Here is a 27,431-nt window from a genome sequence, read left to right on the forward strand (position 1 = left end):
TCAGTCTGATGTATTGTGGGATATGAGAAGCTCCTGTCTCAATTTCCCCAAAGACGCAAGCAGATGGTAGTAGTCTTGATTTCAGATATCTCCTTTGCTCTGTGCTAAGGTGATTACACTTAAACTGAACTATGTACTTTATTTCAGCCTGTAAATATGTGTTTCTGATGGCATATAATTCAGAGAATTGTTCAAGTTTAACAAAACACAGTTTTGTTGGATATTAAATGTTGCTACATGTATATCCTACAAGCCTTTAATGTAGGCCTACACTAGACTCACTGCCAAAGGACTTGTATGAGACAAACTATATTGAACTCTACTGTCGATGTTTCTTATAATTGGTTTTCTTCCAGGTGATAGATTTGATATATTTTGGTATTGCATCTCTCTTTCTTTGTAGATAAGATTCAGTGACATTTCTGGCCATGGATTGTATTGAGAGAGAAGAATAAGTTCTGACTGTGCACACAGTGATGGAATACAGAAACATTCTTCATCAAGAGCTAGATAATCATTGAGAGAAATCATCAGTCATATTAATTGCCAGGATTAGAACATGAATTGTTCATGTGATTAGTTCATATTATGATGCACCATGCCGTACCCCAAGGTACATATCATACCCTGGGTCATGGCGTTGTGTACTTGTCATCTCGTGTGCGTAAGATTTACAGTTACACAATGCCATCATGGCATTCAAATCTTTGCAGTGATCTCAATGCCAATCCAGCCCTGATATGACTTTTTTTTTTACCGTAATAACAATAATGATGATAATACTTCAATATCATTTTAATAAACAAACTCATCCAATGATGACTTTAATATTTTATGTCTTCTGAGCATGTGTAAGGCATACAGCTATGTAGTTTGGTGGCGTTGTGAAACTGAGATCACTGGTGTAGTGTGTGATGAGCACCAATGTTGTGATATTTTTGCACTGTTGCACCAATTGTTGCAACAAAATTTTCTTCCATAATGCACAAAGTATTACTTTCACCAGTTGTTGTTTTTTTAATAAATGGTATATGTCTGTATATGTATGATTAGTGTAATTCATCTGTGTGTAATTCATTTGACAAAGAATTTGTACACTCTTGCCCCATGACAGGAATCTTCCATCCCCCGCTCACTAAGAACCACCTGCTCTACAGTACCAGACTCCGCCCTGCAGGAAGCTACTTCTGTTTTTGTCAAGGAGGTAAGCAATGAAAACTCCTTCTAGATCATCCTCTTATGAAATGAACATTGGAGTTATGTGTCTTGCTTCTTTACAGGGAAAATGAGAAGAATATGAATGAGACTTGTAGGACCACTTATTTACAATTAATTACATCATTTGTGGAGATTTATGTGAATGCACATTAGTATAAATTTTTTTAAAAAGGAAAGTGGTGGTGAGAAAATTGGAATAATGGCAGTGATGAGCATTTTTTTTTCAAAGAGATGAGTTAAATACATCAATGTAAGAACAAAACCGTACAATTTTATCAGAAATGTGAAATATATACAATGTCAAAATGGAAGGATTATAGCCCTATATCCATGTTTTTCTGTATTCATGTCCTTTTGATGCTGGAGATATGAATTATATTAAGTTATTTTTCTTACAAGAGAGTTCCATCTTATACATGCCAACTATTTCAGTAGGATGTGATAAGCTCTTAAATGTCTCTTCAGACAACTATTATTTGTATCATATTTTTTAATCTGAGTTGATTGTCATATTCTCTCTGAGCAGGAGGATGACATTGCATACATTTAATGAAATGTGACTTTCTCTCCCATCCAGTGTATAAACAGCTACACTAAGGAGTGGAGAGTTGTCAACAACAAGTATGCAGCTTACGCTGGGAGCTACCATGACCTTCCCAAGTAAGCCTTGTCCTTCCTCTCATCATCTTGGTCATTTCAACATAATAGCTTATAGGGTGGCCCGTAGGAGTGACTGGTATTGTATTGAATGCATGTGAAAAGGAGAAGGCTGATGTAAGTGCTGTAAAACCAGAAATGTTCCTGTGCATGAAATTTTGCAAATTTTGTGAGGAGCCAAGATTTGCAAAATTAAAATGCACTAGAAAGTTCTTGTCTACACTATATGTATTGAATGCCAGTGGTGATTTGCAAACATGTTATGCCACGAAAATGGCCACAGATAAATGTTGGAATCAAACCGAGATGATTATGAATGCTAATCATTTGTGGTACGTACATGTACTCAAATTTTTCTGGAATTTTCAAAAATGCAGGGCTACATACGAGAACTATGTGTGTATGTTTTATGTGTATGACATATCACGTCAACTGGTAACTCGAGCATTCCTTTCTAAAATGGTAGTGTAGAGTATTTTAAGGTAAACCAAGACAGTTATCTATATTCAAGTGTTCACATTGTCAATCTTCAATCTATGCCAACAGCTATCGCATTCCAGACAAGCTTGTGAAGCATGACTATGAGGTGGACGAAACAGATGAAAACAAAGAAGATGATTCCCTACTGTCTCCTTCAGGGAGTATCTTCAAGCAGGGATACCTCTACAAGACTCCCTTTGGTAGCAAGGGAGACATCCAGTTTATGAGGGTAAGTTTGGAGATGGTCCCTGACTGCTTGCCCCCTAATGTGCTTTATATCCTTACAAGTTTTCCACTCAATTGTAAGTAAACTGTTGTAGACTGACATTGAACTGTATTGGCACACAAGACGCAAAGTTTGTGTTGCAAATGTTTTGTCAGAAAATACCAAATGTCTGAGCCATTTCCATAGCTAGTAGACATACACTTTGACTGCAGAAATGCAAAGTGCTGCATGGCCAGAAAGGTATATTGATATTTCATGTATTATCTGTCCACATATAATTAATGAAATGCAGAATATTACTAATGTGTTTAAGAAGTGTATAAGTTTTTGTATGCAATAACCTACTGCTTTTGTTCGTATACAAATATTGGAAAAAGATGACGGTCATTCTTTTCTTATAGAGGTCAATATGTTGGGCATTAAACTGGTGCAGTGCTTGAAAATTGAGCACAGATTCATAATCAAGAAAGCCTGTGGGTAAAAGCAGTAAAGAGTTTTCAAGCAAAATATATAATACCTAGAATAATACCAGCCCTTATTAACATTCATTTCCAAATGGATAAAACATGCAAACACACAAAACAGACAATATGACAAATTTGTTTCAACAATTGCCTTTATTGTAAGCTTCACTGAGTTTGCTTTCACATGTATTATGAAAACTTCCAATGCAAAATGGCTGAAACATTAATTTTGAGTAACTTCAGACTTGGGCCTACCCTGCTGAATTATCCACACCACTTGACCAACAAATGTGTATGTTTGAAAGCAAAAAGTGCAAGTAACCCTGCATTTTTTTTCCCCTGTGAGTGATCACTCCACCCCTTCCCTCTGCAGTGGTGTGGCTATGATGAAAGTGATAGAGTCTCTCGGGATACTACTACTTCATATTTTCATTGTGTATGAATTTTGCAGCATTGCTTGATACACCACGTTGAGCAGTACTCACACTCGCTTGCAAAATGCGTTTTATATAATGACCTCGTCGTTTGTCTTTCTGTGTGTGTCCTCATTCTTCTAACACTGTCTGTATGTCTGTTTTTGTTTTCTACATTGTGCTCAGCTTGCTATTCCTGACCCTTTACTAATAATGTGTGTGTTCTTTTCTACCACTTTGTAAGCCCCTGTATGTAAACCAGAGCTTCAATTGATTTAAAAACCACACTACATTCCACTTTACTTCTTTGATGCGTGGTCACATTGAAAACCACCAATTTGATGGAGATTATGTTCCAGGATATTAGTCCATCATTTACATGAAGTACAACATACCTTTCATATTAACTTTGAGTATCTGGTACATTGTCATGTGTTTCAGTCTTAGCACCCTCTCTGCCCATGGCAGTGTAGGGGTAAAGGGAGTGAGGCAATGGCCATGTACAGTGTAGACATGTCCTTCCATGTCAATTAGTCTGAAATATGATTTTTTTAATCAACAAGCCAATTGCCGGAGGTTCACTCTAAGATTATTGTATAATAGGCAATATGGTGGGGGGGGGGGGGGGGTAAAAAGGTTAGGCAGTGTTGAGGTAAACAGACTAGTAATCTTAAGGCAGGCTTCAAGCTGGCACCTCGTCTGTGCCTTAATGTCAATGTATGCACAGCCAATTTTATCCTGCACTCCAGAGTGCCTTCTCAAACTGTAAAACTGTATAGTCCAGGTCAAGAAATCAATCTTCACTTTTGACAGTTATCTTGAACACATCAGAATCAGTGTGACAACAGTGATGTGTTCAGACATTGGCTATTTGATTCTGTGCTAGGTATGATATTTCCATGACAAGTAAAATTGAAGCTACATGTACTTGACAATTCGTGCAGATGGCGGAGTAGATACTGAGAGTTGTACCAGGATGATCTATAGTTAGTGTGGAGTCTGTGCGGCATACTGCAGTACTTGAGTAAAGAGCAGTTTCATAGAGGAGCCAACATAATTTGTTAACATGTTTAGAAACATGTCTTGAACTATTTGAGCTGTTTCAGAGTATCTGAAAACAAAATATGGTTATATTTCCTCATTCCTCAGTTCTCAAATTATATGAGCCCAGTCATGGCTAGTTTCCAAAATATCAAGTTTGGCTTGATTCAGAATTTGCCTTTGATGGCAAAATGTGTTTGACTTGTACAGCACATATTGAAAGGCAGAGCATAGCTTGAGCTGGTATTCACTTTCATGACAAACCAAATAAAATGACCAGAGTGTGTGTGTATACAGTGAATATAGTGTATGTTGGAACATAGGCCTACTCTTTTGTGAAAGTGTTTTGAGAGCTGCATTTTTTAATTAGAAAATAAAGACCTGGTGACACGGCTGTTTTGTGCAATGTTGATGGAGGGTAATAGCTAGAAATGTCAGAACAGTCCATAATTATTTGCATGACTAGAAATGTGTTTCATAAATAATAACAAACACGATTTGGGAGTTTTGTCGTCATCCGAAACAAACTAGAACACTAATTATTAAGATATATTCTGGGCCTTCCTCCCTTACACAATGTTTCTAAAATTAAAGAAACTCATGCTTTGAAGACCTACATGTATCTAATATAAATATTGAGCACTAAGTAGGAAAGCCTGATGCAGGTTGGATTTATGGAATATCATGACTATGAATCATTTTTCCTTCAAGAATTCAGCCGTCTACCCTCCGAAGCAGGTCAATGATAATTCATCTCTGATGCCAGCTGTTAGTTTTCCCTTTTCCAAGGTATGATGTGCAGGGCAGGGGGCCCTCATTGGCCACCCACACCTGTTAGTCAAACAATTTTAGTTTGAAGCAGCAACACGCTAAACTTGCACTCTTCACATGCAGCATGCAGCATTTGGGCACTTATATTAATACTTCACCATGTTATTATTGCATTGTGTCATCTGTATGGTTTCTTTTTCTCTTTGTTTACATTTATAAATTAATTTTATTTGCTCAGTAACTAAACAAATAATAATTGCAAATAACAGTTCACAAAGCAGTGTGCATTCACTACACCATATATCATTATGCAAGCAGACATACTTGTACTGACCAAAAGTACAGTGCCACGAAGTAAGCTTTAAGTGCTGCAATCAACAAAAGTTTACTCTTGCAGCATGATGTTAATTGAATTGAATTATGTAGTGTAGACCCAGGAATCAGTATGTTAATCTGTTAATATATGACACAAGCAAATGCAAAAATTTGATTTGACATGCCGTGAGCCAGGATACCATCATACCCTGGCTTATGGTGTAGTGTAGCACCATCTCATGTTCATAAGATGTAAAGGTTTTAATCAATGATATTATGACAGCCAAATTTTAGTAATGACAGATTATGATCCCATGCCAATTGTTATGACATGTTCAACTTGAATTCAAAAATAATGATGATATCAGTACTTTTTGATAATCATTTAGTTATGAGGGAATGATAAGGAAAGAGTTAGGCCCGCTCATTTAATCTGTGCAAAAAGTGGTAGGTAATTTCTGATCGTGTCATACAATATCATTGATTATAATGTCATGAAAGCTTGTCAGAGTTACAGGGGTTTTAAAAGAAATGCAAAGGGCGTGTACACTCTTTGACTATAACATTACTGTATTCGATGGAAGAAATTGGCACTTCAAATTCTACAGTGTATTTTTGAGAATGAAGAGAATTTGATTCCCCTTTAGATTGGGAGACCCTAGAACCGTAATCACAGGGGAATTCACAGAGTTTTTGTACATTTGTGCTGCAAAATATTTGCATCAAGCACTCAAAATTGCTTTCACCCATTTGGGGGTGACCCACAGTACAGTGCATAAAAAAAGAAAAGAAAGTACTTGTAATAATTGAATAAAATGGCTGATTTTCCGCATGTATTGGGTACCACAGGATAGCAAAAATGGCATCATTTGTTTGAGGTCGTTTTGTTACTAAGTGTGGCATAAGTGTAACAGTGAGCGATGGATAGATTATAATAATGTTAATAATTATGCCATTGCATGGTGTTTTAGAATGCTGAGGGACTGTACATTGCACTCTGACATCTGCATGGGACTTGTAGGACAGCATACTGTAAAAATGGAAATTTTAGTGGTGTTGAAATTTTTACGCATTTCACGCCACAAAAACTGACACAAAAAGAAAAGCATGCAAATATTTTTGCTTGTCTGTAGGTGATATCTTAATTCTGAATTAAAAATGCAAGAAAAATCACTCACGCAAAAAAAAAAATCCACTTTTACAGTGTATATTAAATTATGAGCAAATTGTTCAAAATATGCAACTTCTATCTATCAGCAGTTAGAATTAAAGTGAACAAGCAGCACCGTTTTGATTGTTGTTATAGATGTGGTGTATGTATGTTTACCTGTTTGTACATGCAAAACATGCTCTTTGTATTCAATCCAACATTATCTGATGTCTTTTAGACAAATTTCAATGGATTTTGTGTGGAAAAAAAGAAATCTTCCTATCTCTTAGTCTGATCTTTGGCAGTATTCATTAAAAACAAAATGAGATAAGATAAGAATACCTTGGGTGTAGATCTATAACCTGAAGACATAATCTGTCAAAGATAGTTCCATGGGTGATTTGAAAAGGAAAGGAAAGAAATGTCACAAAGCATCAATGTTATCTAGGCATTCACACTATAGCTTTCATGGAACTGCTGAATGGATTTTCATTCACAGTTTAAGTAATCCCTCTTGAGAAAGAAAAATAATTTCATTGAACTTGTGTGACTATGATGTGTGATGTCATTGAATATCTCATTTAATTGTTCCTTGCTGTTCTTTCATTTGCTGTACAATATCCTGCTGTGCAATAATGGCATTAATTTCCATATCTAAAGAAAGTCTCAAAGGGCAAATATCCTCAAATCGGTTTTAGATCTTAAGAGTATCTTAGAGTTGATTCTAGACAACAGATTGAAAGATGTTTATATGTAGGTGATGAAGACTTGTTGTCTTCTAGGCATAGACGAATAAATGCCTTCATTCTTGTGTGCTGCTTTACACTGACCATGAAGTCATGTAGGGAGTCACTGTCGGTGATGGTAGAGCAATGCCATTGATTCTACATATGTAATGACCTATTCAAAGTGCCTTTTAGGGTCCTTCACTCAGTGCATAGGGTTGTGTTGAGAACCAACTCTTGGCATGTTGTTTGAAATACTGATGAATTTCTTAAATTAGAGAATGCTGTGATTGTAAAATGCTAGTTTATGAGCAGGGCTTCTCACCCCCCTGTTATGAGTGGATTGTGAGTTGGCATGATTACATCTAATGATCGTGTCTTGTCTTTATCAAAGCTAACATACATCAATGCTGAATTTCAATTGATACTCATTGCTAAGCATTATGGAAATCAGTGAATGCATATTAATACATGATGATGCAATTGATATTAAATCCAGAGTTTGTAAAATGACTCATTCCATTCTTGTGTTGTAAAGATAGGAAATTGTTAATTTACCAGTCCGTGATCCTGAACTAAACAGTGAATGGAAGTAAAGTTAGTTTGGATCCATACCTGAGACTTGTACAGAGGTTTAGTGACTCAGTTTTATTCAATTCACTCACTTCTTTAATTCCCTCTGTTGCTAAATCTTCCTGCTCATCATCCAGCTCCATCCAGCCTCCATCCATTCATGCAATCCCTTCTGTCATGACATGTGGTTACAAACAGGCCTGGTTACAAATGTTGCATTTTTGCAAGCTGCAGTGTGCAGATGCACATGATGATGTAAAGTAAAATTAAGATATGGTGAACATTCTTTTGTATTGTAATATCATCAGGTAAACCATCAACACATGCAATTTATTTATCTGTGTGTGTGTGTGTGTGTTCTTGAGAACATGAAGACAATTGGTCATGATATACCATATAAAGATATGTTCAGGATTATGATGGCCAAAGCACATGCCATGAATATATTTGTTAGATTTTCCCCAGTTCATGAATGCTTAAATTGTCAATAAAGAGGGCAATGACATTAAATACATTCATCTAAATTTTGAGCAAGAGAACTTGTTTTGCTCTGTTATTATGTTCCCCCAAGATGTTATTGATGCTTGAACTCTAGCAAGCCCTTTATTAGTAATAAGCAGAAGACCTTGGTAGAGCTAGCTGAGCATGAGAGAACCTAAATTGCCCAGGGGAACGGTAGGCACCCTTCTACCCACCAGAATGTCAATTTATGCACAGTAGGGAGTCCACCTGAAGGCAAACATGATTACATCAATCCTGGTCCAAAAATACTTTCTTCTCTCTGCTATTGGTAGTACTAGATTCCTACAAATCATCACTTCATGTCTTTATCTGCTGCAGTATTCTTATTATTATGATGAATAAACTGTGCAACCATTTTTATTGAGTTATAAATAAAAAGACACATTCTTCATCAAAATACATATTCATGCCACCCATTGTGGAATTATGTGGATGTGCTGGAAAGTAACTTTTTACATTTCGTAGGCCCTTTATTACATGTCAGTTATTTACTTTCAATAGTTGACAAAAGTTAACTCACTGATAGTGTTTGATTGCAACAGTAAGATGTGTTGTACAAAAATCAGTGATCTAAAATGTTTCAGTTTATTTGCAAAGTTAGCTCGGCCAATTTCAATTGTTAACAGAAGTTAACTCACTGATAGTGTTTAAGATGTCTAAAATCGATAATCTAAAATCTTTTCTGCAGTCCATTTGTAAAGTTAGCTCAGCTAGAAAATAGTGATTGACAAAGTACTGTATAACCGTTGTTCCATGAGGATCATTACAATGTATACATTATGACAAGCCTTGTTGCTAATTTGATCTGCATCTCACCACCAAGAAATTGGAAGTTTGCAAAAATCAGTGTTACATTGGCACTGTGAGTGGGGTGTTGGAATGGTCTATCAATGGCCCAAGCCATATTGTCATTTAATCAATGCTTGGAAAGTTTTTTTTTTTCTTTTCTTATATTCCATCTTGAGATATCTTTTCTCATTTGTCACCCTGATGTTATCTAACAATGTATGTGGACAGATGTCACACATATCTAGGGAATTTATATATTTTCATCCTTGGTGGATATGCTTTTTACTGTTGTTGTGTTTTAAGTTATATCTGACTTCCAACTTGATTTCTTTTTACCGGTGAACATGCTAATAATGCCTTGGTTGATTCATCTGGATTATTTTTTATCATTTTTTTTTTCACTCTTACACACAGTCCTACAAGAGGAGGTTCTTCTACCTGAAGCAGCTTGCTGACCGGTCATTCCTACTGGAATACCACAAGGATGACCGAAGCACTGAGGCCAAGGGAAACATGTATCTGGACTCCCTTGTGGAGGTGACCAAGGTGAGGACTAGAGAGGGTTATTGCACTTTTGTGTTAGTGAGTTATATGTGAGAAGGTACATAAAGTAGGTGACTGTGTACAGATGGGTAGGGATCTACATAGGCATTTTTGTGTTTGTATGTGAGCGTGATGTTCTGTGTATTCTCACTGTTTTAGGCATCCTTGCTTTCAGGCTTTATGTTTTGTATTATATCATACATACAGCTTGTCTTTCAGTCTGGGAATTGCGGCTAAGTCTTATATCGCACTGCGCAGTGTCATATGTTTCAGAGTTGTCACCAAGCTTTTAGTGTCTTGAGATTCTTTTGTTCTCATGATCTCAGTGGCTCTCATGTCTCAGTTCATTTTTTTCAAGAGAGAGAGAGAAGAAGGTTTTGAAATGTCTGTCTCATTGAAGTAGGAACCTCTCAAACCACTGTTCAGGCTTGTAATATCTCAGATACATACATACATGTATACATTAGAGCTCCAAACTTAAAGTAATAAATGTCATTGGACTATTGAGGCGTAAGTTTCACTATGATGGTATCATTTGTAGTCTTGTGTGAAGACAAAAAACACTTAAGTCAGGCATGCAGTGCAAGACCGAGGGTTTTCTGTGTATGTTATCCTCTAAAACAAGCATACTAAGGAAAAGTACTTTTCTTTCTTGAGCCAAACTTGTAGAAGAAAAAACTACATCTCAGAATTGAAACATCGCTGTATTTGTACAAATTATATTTGCCTTAAAAAGAAGATTATAGGTCTATATTTTTGTTTTGATAACACATCTTTGTGGTAGCAAAATTATTACATTTTTCTTAAATGACCTTAGATGACCTTGATTCCACAAATTTGAAACTTATATGTTTGAAAGTTTGCCATTACCAACCCCCAAACCCAAAACCCTTGTCCACCCCCCCCCCCAAAAAAAAAAAAGAAATGTGATGATAAAATAACATAATAAAAAAAAACACTTCTATACAGCTATATCTATTCCTCTATGAGAGAATCAAATATCTGCTGTGCCCTCTCCCACACACAAACACTCACAAACAACGCAACCCAAACCAATATGGGGAAAGCATGTCATCTACAGCAAGTTGGAGAGAGAATGTTGAAAGGCCCCACCCTTTCCTTTACTGACAATCATGTAATGTGCTCGGTGGTGATAGAGATGGCATTTGAAAATTCCAAGGGCAGACTTAAGAATCTCCCCTGTACATCTCTAGGGAACCAACTTGGCAAACCAGACAATAATAAGCCCTGTAGGAATCTTCACTAACAGACACTACTTCGATTCTGAGTGAGATAATAGTCTGGGCTGTACAGCTTGAATGATTACCATGAAATGAGCATCTTGAATGTGCAGGATGGGATGGTAGATAAAAGATGAGATGTAGGATGTATAGGAAGATATGCTAGAGATGTCCCATTTTTTAGGCCAATTTCACAAAATCTCCCTCTCTCAATCCCACTTGAGTTTGAATTTCTCCTTTTGGGGTCTGGATTTCTCCCACTCGAGCTTTGTGTCTCTTACATAAAATTTATCAGAAATAAACCGTTGGTGAATACAGCATGAACTTTGTTGCAGTTTTGTGTTATATATATATATATATATATATATATATATATATATATATAATTCTTTATTCCCTTTTTTTAGACCTGTGCTTTATCCATCGTGAAGTATATACATGTTTTGTCTGATACTTCTGCAGAGCATGCCAAAATGATCCTAATCATTAAATTTGTTTTTATTTCTCTCATTTTTACCCTTGTGCATCTCTAACTCTCTCTTATTTTGATCACTTTTGAACATTTTGCAATGATTCAAGTCCGAGAAGTTTTTTTTTTAATGCATAGAGCTTACTAGCCTATTGTCAATGAAGTATAAAATGGGGAAATATTTTTAACCTACTTTAATTTCCTTTTTTTTTGGGGGGGGGGGGTTCAGCTGGGCTGTCAAATTGGACAATCGAGTTTATTTGCAACTAAAACCAAAAGATAAGATAAAATTATTAGGTAATAACAACTACGAAAATCATTCAGGTAAAGAATATTTCTGAAATGATTTGTGATGCTTAATGCGTACTTAAATACATACACTCAGCAAAAAAACAAACAAAAGAAAGACAAAAATTTGACTCTTTTTCGAGTTCATAATTCATTGCTTTTTCTCTCATTTCACTTGAATTTTGAATTGACAGAAAATTCTTCATTGGTAACCTCCATCATCTTTAGCTTTCATTGTTATTTTGGGCTTCAAAGATATTACATTGTAATGAGACCACAGGTATATCTTTGTAATTTAATTCATGCTTTTTATTGTGATGAATTTGTCTTTTGTTCTACTATGTTGTATCATTAGAAAGCATTTACGTATGAATAACAACTTGTTCATGTTTGTATAATACATTAACATTTAGCCAAAAATTCTATGCTTTTTTTTTTTCTGAGTGTACTTCCATCTACTTTTGTGATTTTTCAGCTGGGCTGTCACATGGGACAACCTAGTTTGTTTGCAAATAAAATACGAAAACAACATAAAGGAAAATGTACCATAGTAAGTAATAGGAACCAGGAAAGTCACTCAGATGAAAAATAATTTCTGAAAAGATCAAATCAACGTAAACTTACTAGGAAGTTAGGGGGCTGGTTTCACTTCTTTCTGGTTGCTTTTGGCACAGTCTCTACTACCTTCTTCTTTGCCTTCTGGGACCGGAAATTCCTTAGATTTACTTGTTCTTCATCACTAGACGAAAGGTGTGCCTGTGATGGGGATATTTGCATGGGGGCCTCGCCTCCCTTCTTGCTTATTTTGCGTTTCATTGGCATGACGCTCGCGAAAAGTGTCGACATTTTCGTGTCTGGATCACAAAATTTCCGCATCGGTTCCGGACACTTGCATATATAGATCCGCATCGGCTCCGCGCTGTCCTAAAACATTCCTGGTGTCTTCCGCTTTCATTCGCGAAGCTTCCACACACCGCGGGATTCTTTCCGGAGCATGTGCGGAAGGAGCGGAAGGGTTCCGGACAAGCGGGACATCCTCAGGACATCGTCAGGACAAGTCGCCGAAGGTGTCAGGAAGTTCATTTCCGCGTCCAAATTTTGGTCTCGATCAAAATTTGGACGCGGAAATTTTTCTCTCTCCCGAAGGTGCGGAAACGCCCGGACATGTTTAGGACAGTGAGCGGACACGTTCAGGAACGTGCGGACAGGTTGCCGAAGGAGTGCGGAATACCAAATTTGCATTCCGGGTCTTGTCCGCGTCTTGTCCGCACCCTAGTGGACGCCTGGTCTAATTAATTGCATCACTGATATGTTATGTTGTACATTGTAAAGGCAATGAAGAAACTGTATTGCTGTATTCTAAAGGTAATGAAGAAACTTACCTTGGTAGCAATGAATGTTTATGTATATCCATTTATATGTATGGTACCATCAATGTATATGAGTGTATGTATCTGCATGAGCAATGATATAATGCAGGAAACAATAAAATCAAATCAAATCAAATCAAATAAAATCAAATTACGTCATTACCTCAAGAAAAGCATTAATGATAATGATATGATTATATTTTGCATCTGACTGTGGTTTTCACAATTTTAAATGTTTCCTAAATACCTGAGACACTCCAAACTCCAACAACCTCCTTCTTGTCAGTTCGAATCTAATGAAACCTCCGCCATTATTTTACCCAATTGTGCCCTATGCCTATAAAAATGTGGGTCATGTACGCTAACACGACCAAACATTATAAACCACAACCACACCCTACATTGTACGACATGCAGACATGTTTACTTCCTTAATTATTGACGGATACCGTAGCTTCCCATCGTCTAAATTTGAGATGCACCTCTTGTATTAGTGCATGACTCTATTATACTGGTCAAAACTAATTGAAGCCATGTGTCAACACTAGGTTAACATCAACTTGTCAAATATTAACTAAGAACGCGTCAGAGTGCTAAGAGCTAATAGAGCCATGCTTCGGTCTAATCAGGCAGGGACTGTCTAGTATATAAGCTCTGAAAACAGTGTACATGTTTTACTCGTTCGTCGTACATGTAATTCCTTTGTTAATTTCGTGTTTGTGGATTTTGTCTCTTCCCCCGAATTATGGGAATGATTTTTTTTCTTCTTCTTGCTTGAGATGTTGCTGTGCTGTAAACACAGCTATAGAGTCACAGAAGATAACAGCTGAATTTGCCTATGATGCAGTTATTAATATTTCAGAGATCATTATATAGATTACAAATTTACAAATATTAATGTCGTATACTTTGAGATGGGAATTTTGAGTTTAATGACTTGCAATTATCCGTTGTAATTTCGATTTCACTTCAAAAATGTATACTTATAATGACCTCGTTTATTTTTAAAATCATAAAACAAAGAGCTTTAGAACATTTCATTATTGTTAACCACGAGTCATATTTGGTACCTGTTCTCTGTTTTAGAAGTTCAAAACTTGGTAGTGTTTGATAAGAGGACAGATATATATATGAAACATGTGCAAATCGTGTTGAGCTGTAGCAGCCTTCACTTATCAATGCTAATCATTAGAGAAAGCGTCTTTTCCCCAAGATTGTTGGAGAGCATCATAGCAAAATAATGTGTGTATGCATCTAGCAATAGTTTTAAGAAGGTAATACAACATGATACTCCACATGACAGCCAAGAGAATTTATGTTGTTGAAGCTACAAGACAGCCTGATCATTTACGGATAATGCAGGAACGTTTTGTTGTTGTTGTTGTTGTTGTTGTTGTTGTTGTTGTTGTTGCTCTTCTTCAATAAAAACTCCAAAATTGTTAAGCAGTTTCAAATATGTATATTATATATATATATATATATATATATATATTGAGAGAGAGAGAGAGAGAGAGAGAGAGAGAGAGGGAGAGAGGGGGGGGGGGGAGCTTGAACTCTATTGATATTGTACAGTGCTGGCGCCTTCTTGCCATCGTAGCAATTGTTGCTCGTGCTGTGATCACATTAACCGTCTCGGAACTACCATATCAAACCGAAGTTTCATTGATATTATGTACGAAAGACCGCCTTTGGTCCTGACAGGGTTAAATGCCATCCTATTCAGATACTGTGGTTTGCAAATGGCGGCTATTCTCTTATGTCTGTCCATACCACAAGCATTGTCAATACGTTGCAGTAGTCTTGAGAGGGCTAAGGAAAATATTTAACGGGTTGTTATTGCTCGAATCGGTGGTCTTGCCAGCCGTATGAGATCTATGGGATGGTACCTCCGAGGATAAGAATAGTAGGCGTATGGTACGTCAAGGCTATATGGCGGGGTCTGTAAATACTGGCGCCCACACTAGATGGCGATGAGTGGGCGGCGAGATGCCCCTTAAAGGCATTATTTACCATTTTCAGATGAAACAAAAACCCAGCTTTAGTGCTTCAAAATAGTTCTAAAATGTGAGTTAGGGATAAAACCAACCAATGTAGAACTGTTAATCAGTATAATCAATGTTAAGTATGGTTAGATATGTAAGATGTAAACAATAGCTATTTCTAGAATAAACCGTCTACAGTTAAGGTTTATTGAGAAAAACAGTGTTATATCCTTTTATTTTAGGCTTTATTACGAAATGTTTATATGGTAGGATGTTTTGTAATACAACCGACCTACACACAAAAAGCATCAAATGTGATAACTTGAACATTTTTTAAATCACTGCTCCAAGTAATAAGCAATACCTTTAACGATGGTGTGAGCAAAGAGGTAAAGTGTGTGATACCTAAGGTGTGAATAAGTGTATTGTACGCCCGCGTGATGGTGGGGGGGGGGGGGGGGAGGGGAGGTGAGAGGCAGAAATGGGCGTGGAAGGCAAGTGCTCGCTGAACCGAGAGCTGCCCACAGAACTCTGCCTGGTAGTTAAAATATAACTGGCTCTACTCAGGATTAAAAGACCAGTCTGCCGCACCCTTTTGCAGTGAACAGTCCACCGAACTTGGGTCCCTCGAATCCCACATTCCGCTATCCCTTGCACAGCTACTACAGAAAATGGTGAGTATACGGTGTAGAGAGCTAAGTTTCCTGTAGAAAAAAGTTTGAACCGTTAACGCAACATGAACATAAGACGTTCTAATCTTTTTGAGTTGTCTTGGATATTTTCCAGAATTATGTTCAACATTTCGTGTGCATCTTTAAGAAGCAGTTCTCTATCAATTGGATTCGTTGAGTGGAAGTGTGTGTATTTTTCGGATGACCAGAGTATACATGTACTGCAATAAAGACCTATACCTTACGACATGATCCCCCCTTCCGAAAAAAAATATCTCCAAGTCTTTTGTTTCATAAATCCTGTTTTTACCATCGGTGAATCAACCAATCTTGTATATGAAACGAGTGTCATTTCCTTTATGGTCATCAGTTCAATTTAGTTGACGTAGAGTTCATATGGTATATCCATCTGTCTATATCTATCCATCCATCCATCCATCTATCTATCTATCTATCTATCTATCTATCTATCTATCTATCTATCTATCTATGTATACATCTATCTATCTATATCTATATAATCTATCTATCTATCCATATCGATATATCTATCTGTTTTTAGCTATATACGTTTGTCTATATCTGTGTATCTTTCTCACTGTATCTCCCTCCCTCTTCTTATGTTATAAATTTAAGAGGAAGGGGGAGGGGTGGGGTGAGATCCATGCAGCGAAACTGAATAGGAAAAGAGTTTCAGAGAATATTACTGTATACTGGTATAGGCCTCGCAAGTAATCTCTTCCTGTAGAAAACTTTTTGCCCATTCTGTCAAGTGCAGCTGGGTGTAGCCGTCATGGGACCCACGCATCTAATATAGGGGCACATGCAGTGATCTCGGAAGATTAACGAAAAAAAAAAAAGAAGATGCTATAATAGCTCGTTAAACACTGCTCCATTGCATGGTTGCTCTCAAACCGGTTACATTACAGGGGCGGATCCAGGAATTCCGTAAAGAGGGGGCGCGTTTACAAAATTAAAAGGGGGGCGCACGCACCCCTCCCCCATTTTTTCTTATTATTTCTTTTGTTTTAATAAAAAATAAAGGGGGGGGGGGCGTGCGCCGGTTGCGGTCCTCCCTGGATTCGCCCCTGCGTTAAAATGTAGAATTTCGTGGCATTACATTGTTGAATCAAAAGCAGTTCATTCAGATATGACAGTCTCGTTACGTTTATCCTGTAACCCTCTAACAGGTCTTCACCGCTTCACCGACCCTCTCCTTTCATTGTTAATTCACCGAACCACTAGTTATAAAATTCGATGCTAGAATTTTTTTATGTACACTATAGTTTCCACTGGTATAATCAACCAAAGCTAAGAAGATAGCCATCCATTCCAATAGTCTGCATTGTATAGGCCTACATTGTAAGCCTCTTTAATCATGTCCCTGCCGCAAGCCTATAATGCATTATCATTCCTTGTTCACTGAAGCCAGTGAATCTATACAAAAAGTGCACTCGCCAGATCGGAAAGGTTACAGAAAACATACTTGCACGACGTAATGCTTAATCGAGCGAACCAAAGTCATTTGCACCAAAGTCATTTGCTGATATATCTCTCCATAAAATATACTAACAATGGAATAATACATACAGCATTCTCTGTAAATGTCCACCCCCTCTCTGAACAACAATCACTGTATCACTGCCGTTGTTTTGCGTGAAGTCGTGCAGAATAATGAGCCCATTGTCTAGTGCTAAATCGGGAGAGCTAAATGCTTGTTTTTGTAATTCCGTAGAATCAGTAGAAATGAAACATTTCTCATGCAACTTTTTCTCGAGCATACGTTATTCATATAAATAAAATGGGCTTTAGGATCTCCCCAGTCTGATTGGTCATCAACATTCATTCTTCATGATCCACACTGAGCTACGAGCCCACTGGAGTCCGGTAAAATCCGAACGCATGGCTCAAGTCTTGTATAGTGTTGTAGGTGTACCGAATGCATGATGAGGAAAAGGCTGTATTTCATGAATTTACGGACCCACTTTGCGACACAAATGATGCACAGGCCTTTTTTTTTTTTTTGGATCTGTGAGAATTGGATGCTCTTGTTTAACTTTGGAACAGTCTAAAACCCACTCGCTGTGCTCGTGGGTTTAAACAGTTCCAAAGTTAGACTCATACATCCAATTCTCATCGATCCACTCTGTCCTGTGCATCATTTGTGACGCTAAGGTCTCATCCATCTTTTCTACTTTCATATTATGAAAGTAGAAAAGATGGATGTTTGGGTTATGAACTTTATTTTTCGAAAATATAAAAGTCTGAAGATTCACTCAAAGTCACCATTTACCCCGGTGCAAATGTAACTTTGGTAGCACCACTGTCCAGTGTTCTAAATCAGTCATGCAGAAATTGCACACAAAGTCATGGAGCTGTGGATCAAGAAAATGATAGACGAGAACCGTATCTATCCTTTCATGTATATCTCATAAAAAATATGATTTCAATAGTAAAAAGTAGCTTGGACGCGTTGTGTGTCTTAACTTGCTTTAGCACAACTTTGCAATGTTTATGACCATTATATAGACAAAACGATTAAGAGTCTAAGACCAAAACGAAAGATTGTTTTATCTCGACGTTTATTTGTTCAGCTCGACAACTGCACCATTGTTGACTTACGTCAAAAGATTAAACATTCACCCCCTCTTTTGGCGATTTATTAGGCTCTTCTGAAAGCGGAAGAACATGTACGGTATTTTTCTCATCCTGTGTTGTTCAGTTACATGCATTTTGTCAGAGGGAACTTTATACAGTCAACGTTTATACCAAGCAACATACACGCACCTCCACCACAATTGGTTTACACTTGATTTCTCTAAGTTATATCCCAGCTGTGATGTGAAGCATTAACTATGATATAAACTGTAATGAAAATGTGACCGCGTGTGTGGGCGCGTTGACTTCATGGTGTATCATGTTTTTTTAAAAATATTTTCTGTGTTTGTGCGTAGGCCTATAATACTTTTGCATTCATTGAGCGGAATACCCTGCTAGAAAGAACACAGTGTCCCACAGTATGAGAAACACAGTGTGATCGCAGTGTGGAATCTTTTTACACTGTTGAATTCGAGCGTTTTAACAGTGTGAACACAGTGTGAAATTTTTCACATTGTTAAATTCGAGCGTTTTAACAGTGTGAACACAGTGTGAAATCTCTTCACATTGTTAAATGCGAGCGTTTTTAACAGTGTGAACACAATGTGAGTCATCAATTCACAGTGTGAAACAAAGCATTACTATGTGAACACTCTGTGAAAACCACACCACAGTGTGAACACATCTTCACACTGTTAAATTCGAACGTTTTCTCATAGTCAACTATAATATGTGAACACATTGTGAACACACTATGGGACACTGTATTCTTTCCTGTAGGGTAAAGCCGAAATGAAGTTTCATATGTAATGAATAAGCCAAACAATTTTCATCAAAATCATCTTTATTGATTTAATAATTATGGTTGTCTTTAAAACCCATGAAGATAAGAAAATTATAAGAAGAATGAATCTCAAATACGCCATCTGTATAAATCCAACAAGAAGGTTTTTATTCATAAAATTTTCAACCCGCCTCGGCCTTCGTCAGTCCAATCGGTTGAAATATGTATATGTATATATGTATATATATATATATATATATATATATATATATATATATATATATAGCAATAATGATGTCACAACAGAGGAATGCATTAAATGCCAATCTTGATTTTCATTAAAAATCCGAATTTTCGGGGGTCCTCCCCTTCGTCAGGGATGACAGTGCGATTGCTATATCTAGTACTGCCGATACGCGGAGCAACTACAATATATATATAATATATATATATATATATATATATATATATATATATATATATATATTTCAAACGACGTTCTTATACTTTTACTGAATTCAACCAAAATAAAATTTTCATGACACTGTAGGCCTGTGTTTCTCGGTAGGTGTATCAAAGTATTTGCCACAGGGATTCCTATAAACAACGTCTACATAATCTTAATCCTCATCTCAGCTAGTCATTAATTGATACAATCAGACAAACCACAACTACGATTATGGCAATGAGATAGCTTATTTATTACATAGTATGATATTGCATTATGCTGTGATATTTAATGGTTTTAGTGTTCTTTTTTATAATTTTGAATAACTCTATATTCTGCATACATGTGTAGGTTCAAACTTTCTGACTTCATTTGCATCAGCTTGTGATCTACCTGTAATAAATCCTTTCTAAGACCCATAATGAAAATGATATCAGTTAAAACAGTTTCGAAGTAAATACATTATCACAATGATTTGATGATTCTCCCCTCCATCCCCCTTTCTCTCTCTCCCATCCTCTCCCCTATTTTCCCTCCAATCCTAATTTTCTCTCTTTTTATCTTGTATTTTTCCTCTCAAACTTTCCTCTCCTTTCTCCTCATTCCGTTACAGGCTTCTCAAGTAACAGCCGCCCAGCGTGAAGGTATGATTCCAACATCATCTTGATACAAATATTTGACCTGAAATTGCCAAAAATGTCTTTTCGGACGACTACACCGATACAAATTATTGTTTAGAATGAATCCTTGTCTCTCCACTACGACGATCAGCTACGATAATCACAGTATTATTCATATCAATTACTTTGTGTCTATGATGACTTCAGTTGAGACGAATATGAATTCACATCACAAAATCAGGGATTGTTTGAAAAGGCAATGTTTTTAATTGTTCAAGTTTTCATTTTTCTGCACCCAGCAAGCTTCACTCCTCATTACTTTACCATTTGCAAATGAAACAGAAACCATGCATGACAAGTTTTAGTGCTCCAGAATGGTTCTAGAATGTGAGTTAGGGATAGAAGCAACTAATAGAAAAAGTTATCAGTATGCGTCAACAATAATTATAATGAAATTGCTTCTAGAGCACCCTTTACATTTATGGTTTATTAAAAAAAAATAGTGATATCTCTTTATATTAAGTTAGGCTTTATTGCGAAATGTTTATATGGTAGGATGTTTTGTGATACAACTGACCTACATATGCATCAAATGTATGCATTAAATGTAATAACATTTATCAATCACTGCTCCCAGTGGTAAACAGTACCTTTAAAACTCTCGAATCTAACAGTGTGAAGAGTTTTCACAGTGTGTTTCCCATTGTCTGGGACACTGCCATTTCCAGCAGGGTATAATAAAGTCAGCCGATTGATAAACTAAACAATTTATTATGCAGTAAATATACACATTGATCTTACAGTATGCATTTTATGAGCCGTATGAACCGTGCAGACGAGCTCAATAGCAAGGCAGTTTTCACACAACACTATGTATTTCAATACCCCGTTTTTGCCGTATATAATATAACTTATTATAACAATGACCACACTACCACCAGTGAGCCGTTCTTAGATCTCATTTTGTGATGGGGGTGCTATTCTATGAGAATATCATAGTTGGTAATAATTAAAATACTATCATAATAATATTATGTCGTGATGTGCGTTCGCCAGATGGCCTGGCTGGCTGCACATAAATCATTTCACACAATTAGATAAATAAAGTTGCAAGCATTGATTTGTTGGAGGAGGCTTTTGCTTGCATCCTTCAAGGAATGGTATATAGTTTTGGTTGAGATGGGGCTTCAGTTTTCCAACTTTTTTGTGACATAACTAGAGACTTCTTGTAATTAGATATCAAAAAGTAAATAATCGGAAGAGAAATTCAAAGTTTATTTAATAAGAATCGAGTCATGGAGTGGCTGAGATATCCAAAAACAGAGAAATCCTAATACAACGTAAAATATGGGATCTATCCTTTATTAGGACCACTTAATTTTACTTTGTTTTAGTATATCTCAGCCATTTCCAAACCGATTTTCATCAAATGAACTTTGAATTTCTCTTTGAATTGTACGTTCTTAAATATTTCATCAGTGTTGTCTAATTATCTCACAAAATGGCAAAATCTGTAACACATCTCAACCAAACTTTACCATCCCTTTCAAGCTGCATATTTCTCATTGCCACTCAATTATGTTATATTTATGCATTTATCTCTATTCGCTCAATCCATTTCCTCCAAACTGGCTATCCTGCAGAATACCGCAAGGCCTTCGACAAGGCAGATAAGGATAGTAGTGGGAAGATTGACGCGAAAGAGTTTCGGCAGTTGGTCGAAGTCCTCGGAAAGAAGTACAACCCCAATCTCCTGCCGGAGTTTAGTGACGTAGATGCTGACGGTGAGTCACGACAAGCAAAAAAGATGGGTGTGTGTGTGCGCGCGCTAAACTATTTGTTTATGCGTGTGTGCGTGCACGTACGTGTGTGTGTGTGTTTGTGTGTGTCTTGAAGCATCGAAGTGTGTTTAATGCATGTAGCATATTTGCTCTTTGGATTTTCGTTGGCAATCATTAAGGAAATTTGTAGTGTGTAGTGACCTTACTAAGTGTAGATAAGAGTTGAATCAGTCTCTTTCGTACTTTATCTCAGTATTCTCAAATACAACTGGCTGATTGTAGTAACTTTAAGCCATTTGACAATTAATTCGTTAAATTAGGTACACTCGTTAGCTTTGGTTTCGTTGAGTGTTGTAGGTCCAATGTAGAGACTCCTCGTGCATACGCAACGCCGCACCACAGTGCAACATTTCGACACGACACGACGCCTCGCGACGTGGCTACAACACTATGGCATGACGCTACGAATACACACCACGTTACAACACCAACACCCGACACGACCCCTTGACACACGTCACCTCAGTAATTATGGCAACTCTCAACAGGTCATATTGATACTATAAAAAGGCACGAAACATCACGTGATATCAAGAAATTACGTCATCACACGACACACTGATACCACAGTTTGACACGACCCCGTTAATCAGTTAAACAACTGACACTCAAATTTTATTTGATCTAAAGTACCTACCCACGAAGAAAGTGACGCTATAACGTTAAGAATTCTTAACACTCATCCTTTTTTTTCGCAGCAAACAAAAAGATTGACTTCGAAGAATTCGTTGTCATGATGGAGAAGCTGCGACCTGCGAAATTGTCTGAAAGCCAAAAGCAGGACTTCATAAACGCATTCAAGTTGTTCGACAAGGACGGCAATGGCTTCATCACGTACGTATATATATATATATAAAAAACAAACACACATTTTCTTTTCTCCATATCTTTTTTTCCGATGCCCGTTGTGTGCAGAAAATTACAAATACAATTGAATATTATGCTATGAGAGAATATGATGATGATATAGTGCTAAAAGTATCTTTCAAATTTGATAACAAGACACTGAGATTTTGAAACAGTGTGCATGGAATATAAAGGTTCAAAGGGTAATCCGGAACGAAAAGTTAGTCTTATATAAAGAAAGAGTAAAAGCATCGCAGGGAATAGCTTGACCAAAAATCTGATGAGAATTCAGGAAGCTTACATCATTTTTCATTATCAATTTTGAATGCATTTCAACCGAATGTGATCTGATGATGTCTGATATTTCCTCCACCACCGGTAAACGTTAATTGATTGTGTGTCTCACCTTAGCACAACATTCCTATAATAGTAATACTGTATAGGGGGGGGGGGGGTCGTGCCTCCAGAAAAAACTTAAATTATTACAATATTTTGGAGTCAATTATTGATTTTATCTTATAGACACGTCCTTATACAGTTATGTAAGTCAAACCTAAGTTCGAATTTTATTCCGAGGCCTCGATCCATGTTAAGCTGCTGCTTATCATCGCGGTCTCCTGCCTTTCTGTTATTGTCTAGAAATACACAATTCTGATATCAATTGACTAAAAACAAACCCTTTCTTATTTTCCCTAAATTTTGGTTATTTTACCGACATAACATATTCTGATACTATGAATAATCAATCATTACCTAGTTAATTCGTAACGGTTATCTTCACGATTTCCTTCTGAACTCGTTTGTGATATTATGCTATAGAGTGGTGTAAGTCTAATGAATCGAATACAATTATGCTCATAAAGTATATGTATGTATTTTTAATCAATTTGTAAGACATTATGCTAAGCTTATGCGTCGTATAATGGTATTTTCAAAATATGTGTATTCTTTTGTCATGCGTGATTTATAGAAAAAAAAAACACGCAAATAAAATCAGACAAACGAACAAACAAACTAACTTTCTCCGCCGATTTCTTTCGGGTGTACACTCTGTATTTCTCAGGGTGGCCGAAATCGGAGAGGCCCTGAAGAGCGTGGGCGACAACGCCAGTGAGGCAGAACTCAAGGAAATGGTCAAGGAGGTCGACAAGGACGGTGATGGAAAAATAAACTACGAAGGTGAGTGTGGATCAGTCTTAAAATTTGATTCGGGTTCTGTTTCATAATGAAATGCGATTGATTTTACGCTCGATTTATTGAGCGTATAACTCAGTGAATCGAGCGTAAGTTTGATATTGAGCGTAATTTCTGTTTCATATAGACACTTACGTTTGATTTCATGAAAAATCAAACTTTCAGTTTTACTTACGATTAATAGCAACGTTGTTCATGAAACGCAATTTGCAATTGATCAAAACTTACGCTCAATATTTGTGAAACAGGTTCCACGGCAATGCAGGGCTCAGAAGTACTAAGTAGTAGTGTCGTAATGATGACAAATAATATTTTAATGTAACTCTGTCTCCCAAGCCTATTTGCCAGTTAAAGGGATGGTATATGTTTGGTTGAGATGGAGGGTTCAGATTTTATCCTTTCACGAGATAAATCAAAAACCCCTTTATATGAAATACCAAAGAGCATGCAATCCTATGAGGAATTCAAAATCAGTTTTGAAATGGCAGAGATATCCAAAAACAAGATTAAACAAAGTGATCTTAATAAAAAGTGTGTCCCATTTTTTATGATGACCTCTTTGTTTTTAGATATCTCAACCATTTCAAAATCAGTCTTCATCAAATAAACGCTAAATTCCTCTTAGAAGTATCTCCTTCATATTTCAAGAGGTTTCTCATTATCTCACAACAAAGTTGGAAACCTGAAGCCCCATCTCAAAAAATCTATATCAACATCTCTTTAAAGAATGCGAAAGTGATAGACATAGTAGTAGACGTATATATGAGAGTAAGTTTACAGCATACAATATTGTATGTATAAGACATGCTATATAGTGGTAGATGTAGTTTTATGATCATTATTGTCATTATCCTGACATCCTGACCAAAACACTTCAAATGGCTGTTACGCAGTGACAGGGTAACCAGAAATGGAAGGGGCCGGCCCCTGGAAGACAAAGACTGGCCATAGAAATGTTATTTTGGCTATTAGCCCACTCCCCCCCCCCCTCCCGTCCATCTCCATAAACTTATAGTATTTATACACAGTTAGAACCAGACGCGGTAAGAAAGGTGACAGATACCACAATTTAGCCTTCTAAAAACTGCCTTAAATATTATATTATATTTTATTTTTTTCTGAATGAAAATTATCCAAGTATTCCTTCAAAAAGAGAGCACCAAAATCAACCAGATTGCGGAATTTCCTTTCTAAAACTGCAAAAGTCCACATTTTCCCCTTTAGTCAATGTCAATGCGAACACTCACGAACGGAAAAGAGGTGGCAGATACCACCTTCATTGCTATTCGCAATTTCCATAAATAAAAAATTATTCAATATTGAAAGCAAGAGAATATTAATCAGAGGGGTGAAGGTTGAGGTGTGAATTTTCTTCAATTTGTCTCCCTCTGCAAATAAAATTTGCAATTCATACCCTCAGGTCTCAAAAAAAAATCAGAAATGATGTATAATTTGAATAGATTTTGGCTTTTCCGTGTCTCCGTTCATTGCTTGTTTTTATACCCATGAACCGGGAATCTTCCATGAGCGTCATTATTGAAAGCAAAGTCACAATGACGTGCGAAAAAAAAAGCCAAAACCGTGAGGGAGAAGTTATATGGCAGAAAATCCATCGCTCAACTAAGTTTTTATTCTATACTGATTCACGTTCATCAGCTGTGCACATATTTATCTTTTTTACTCATATTTCTTGTACTTAATTTCTGTCTTCCTCCAGAGTTCGTGAGACTGATGATGTAGTAAGGACATGCTGGTTCGTGCGTACTGCAGGAAAATCGGGAGACATCTTCTGTGAAAAATGGCGTCTCCCATCTCGCACCTTCTAACTTTTCCCGCGACAGTACCACACCCTGCATTTACACTTGGAGTACTGTAGTATCATGTTTTTACTTTCAATATATAGTTGATGCCATTTCTGAGCAATAGTTTTCACATATTATAGTGTTTCCTCTCAATCTCCGTCCCTTGAGGGTGCAAAATGTGGTGGCACTGTGGCATCCGGAATTGGACTCCCATGCAACTCCCAATCAGAGGACCCGAGTTCGAATCCAGCCCAGTGCTCCTGGACCTTTACTGCACAAGATGTTTTTACCCACTATGCACTATGTCCATTTCTACGAGGGGTGTATGAATTGGTATACATGGCAACGCGAGGGTAGTAATAGTGGCAGGGCCCTCTGGTAGAACAGCGTCAACACTGAAGAGGCTAGCCTGGGTAAAGAAGACCATGTTAAAGAAAATGATTTCCGCCTTCTAATTTCATTATCTGGTTCTAAAACCAGTTTCTCCAAACGAATGGAAATGTCTGCATAGACAAAATACAGCACAGGATAAATCGGTGTGGCGTGTATACACATTCGCATGAGAACAGCAATGCCAATACACCCATTTTTCTAAATTATCATATTCACATACTAATACACACGGAAGTCATCAGTTAACAGAAACCATGGAAACGTTGTGATAAGAAATATGAAATTGGCAAAAATATATTTCATAATGCTGGCTTTCTTGTCTTTCAGACAACCAGAGCAAAAAAAAAAACCACCCAAAACAAAACAAAACAAAACAAAATAAAACAAAACAAAACAAAACAAAACAGACAAACAAACAAACATACCTCGCACGCAAACAGACACACACAAAATCTATAGAAAACCTTAACGCATACATACTATACACACACACTCTCTCTCTCACTCACACACTCATTGCTACAGGATTATATTTAAGGAATATAACTAGTTAAGTTTACCTTCATAAAAAGGGATTTTTTTCAGGATTCTATCCATGCAGGAGGTCAGTGTTTCTTGGTCTTTCAAGTTTTTCCTCATAACTGTGTGAAAATCACCCCTCCTTATGACTTGCAAGCTACGGACGAATGTTTATGAAGTGAGAGGTTGACTGTATAATATTAATTCTCAAGTGGTAGTTCTACATGAAATAGATTCAATGAACTGTTGTGTGATAACGTCAATAAATTATAAACCTTCGAATAAGTTTATGCCTAAATGTTTCTGATTATTACAACACTACTGGCTTTTCTAATTTTCGGTTTGATCATGTCTGTCATCAAGAAAGAAAGAGAAGAGAAGAAAGAGAGAGAGAGAGAGAGAGCGTGTTTGTGTGTGTGTGTGTGTGTGTGTGTGTGTGTGTGTGTGTGTGTGTGTGTTTGTTTGTGGTACATTATGA

General features: G+C 36.9%; 2 protein-coding genes across 3 annotated transcripts; both read left to right on the forward strand.

The window, feature by feature from the left end:
- Window positions 1–1,089: 1,089 nt before the first annotated feature.
- On the forward strand, window positions 1,090–10,047 carry LOC139741136 (dedicator of cytokinesis protein 11-like). 2 transcript variants are annotated; one of them, XM_071651726.1, is made up of 5 exons: window positions 1,090–1,204; window positions 1,796–1,878; window positions 2,422–2,584; window positions 5,211–5,288; window positions 9,759–10,047. In XM_071651726.1, exons 3-5 carry the CDS (start codon window positions 2,579–2,581, stop codon window positions 9,939–9,941), a joined length of 267 nt encoding a protein of 88 aa, XP_071507827.1. In that variant the 5' UTR covers window positions 1,090–1,204; window positions 1,796–1,878; window positions 2,422–2,578; the 3' UTR covers window positions 9,942–10,047. The 2 variants fall into 2 exon arrangements, 1 of the variants encoding a protein (XP_071507827.1); XR_011711608.1 differs by lacking the exon at window positions 5,211–5,288 and having other exon boundaries at window positions 9,759–10,045.
- Window positions 10,048–15,830: 5,783 nt separating this feature from the next.
- LOC139741150 (uncharacterized) lies at window positions 15,831–26,101 on the forward strand. Its single transcript, XM_071651742.1, has 6 exons — window positions 15,831–15,911; window positions 20,352–20,382; window positions 22,002–22,142; window positions 22,898–23,033; window positions 24,109–24,224; window positions 25,957–26,101. Exons 1-6 carry the CDS (start codon window positions 15,909–15,911, stop codon window positions 25,977–25,979), a joined length of 450 nt encoding a protein of 149 aa, XP_071507843.1. The 5' UTR covers window positions 15,831–15,908; the 3' UTR covers window positions 25,980–26,101.
- Window positions 26,102–27,431: the final 1,330 nt, after the last annotated feature.

Source organism: Diadema antillarum, unplaced genomic scaffold, assembly GCF_040938485.1.
Source record: "Diadema antillarum isolate AM-2024a unplaced genomic scaffold, OU_Dant_1.0 scf00000031, whole genome shotgun sequence".
NCBI lineage: Eukaryota > Metazoa > Echinodermata > Echinoidea > Diadematoida > Diadematidae > Diadema > Diadema antillarum.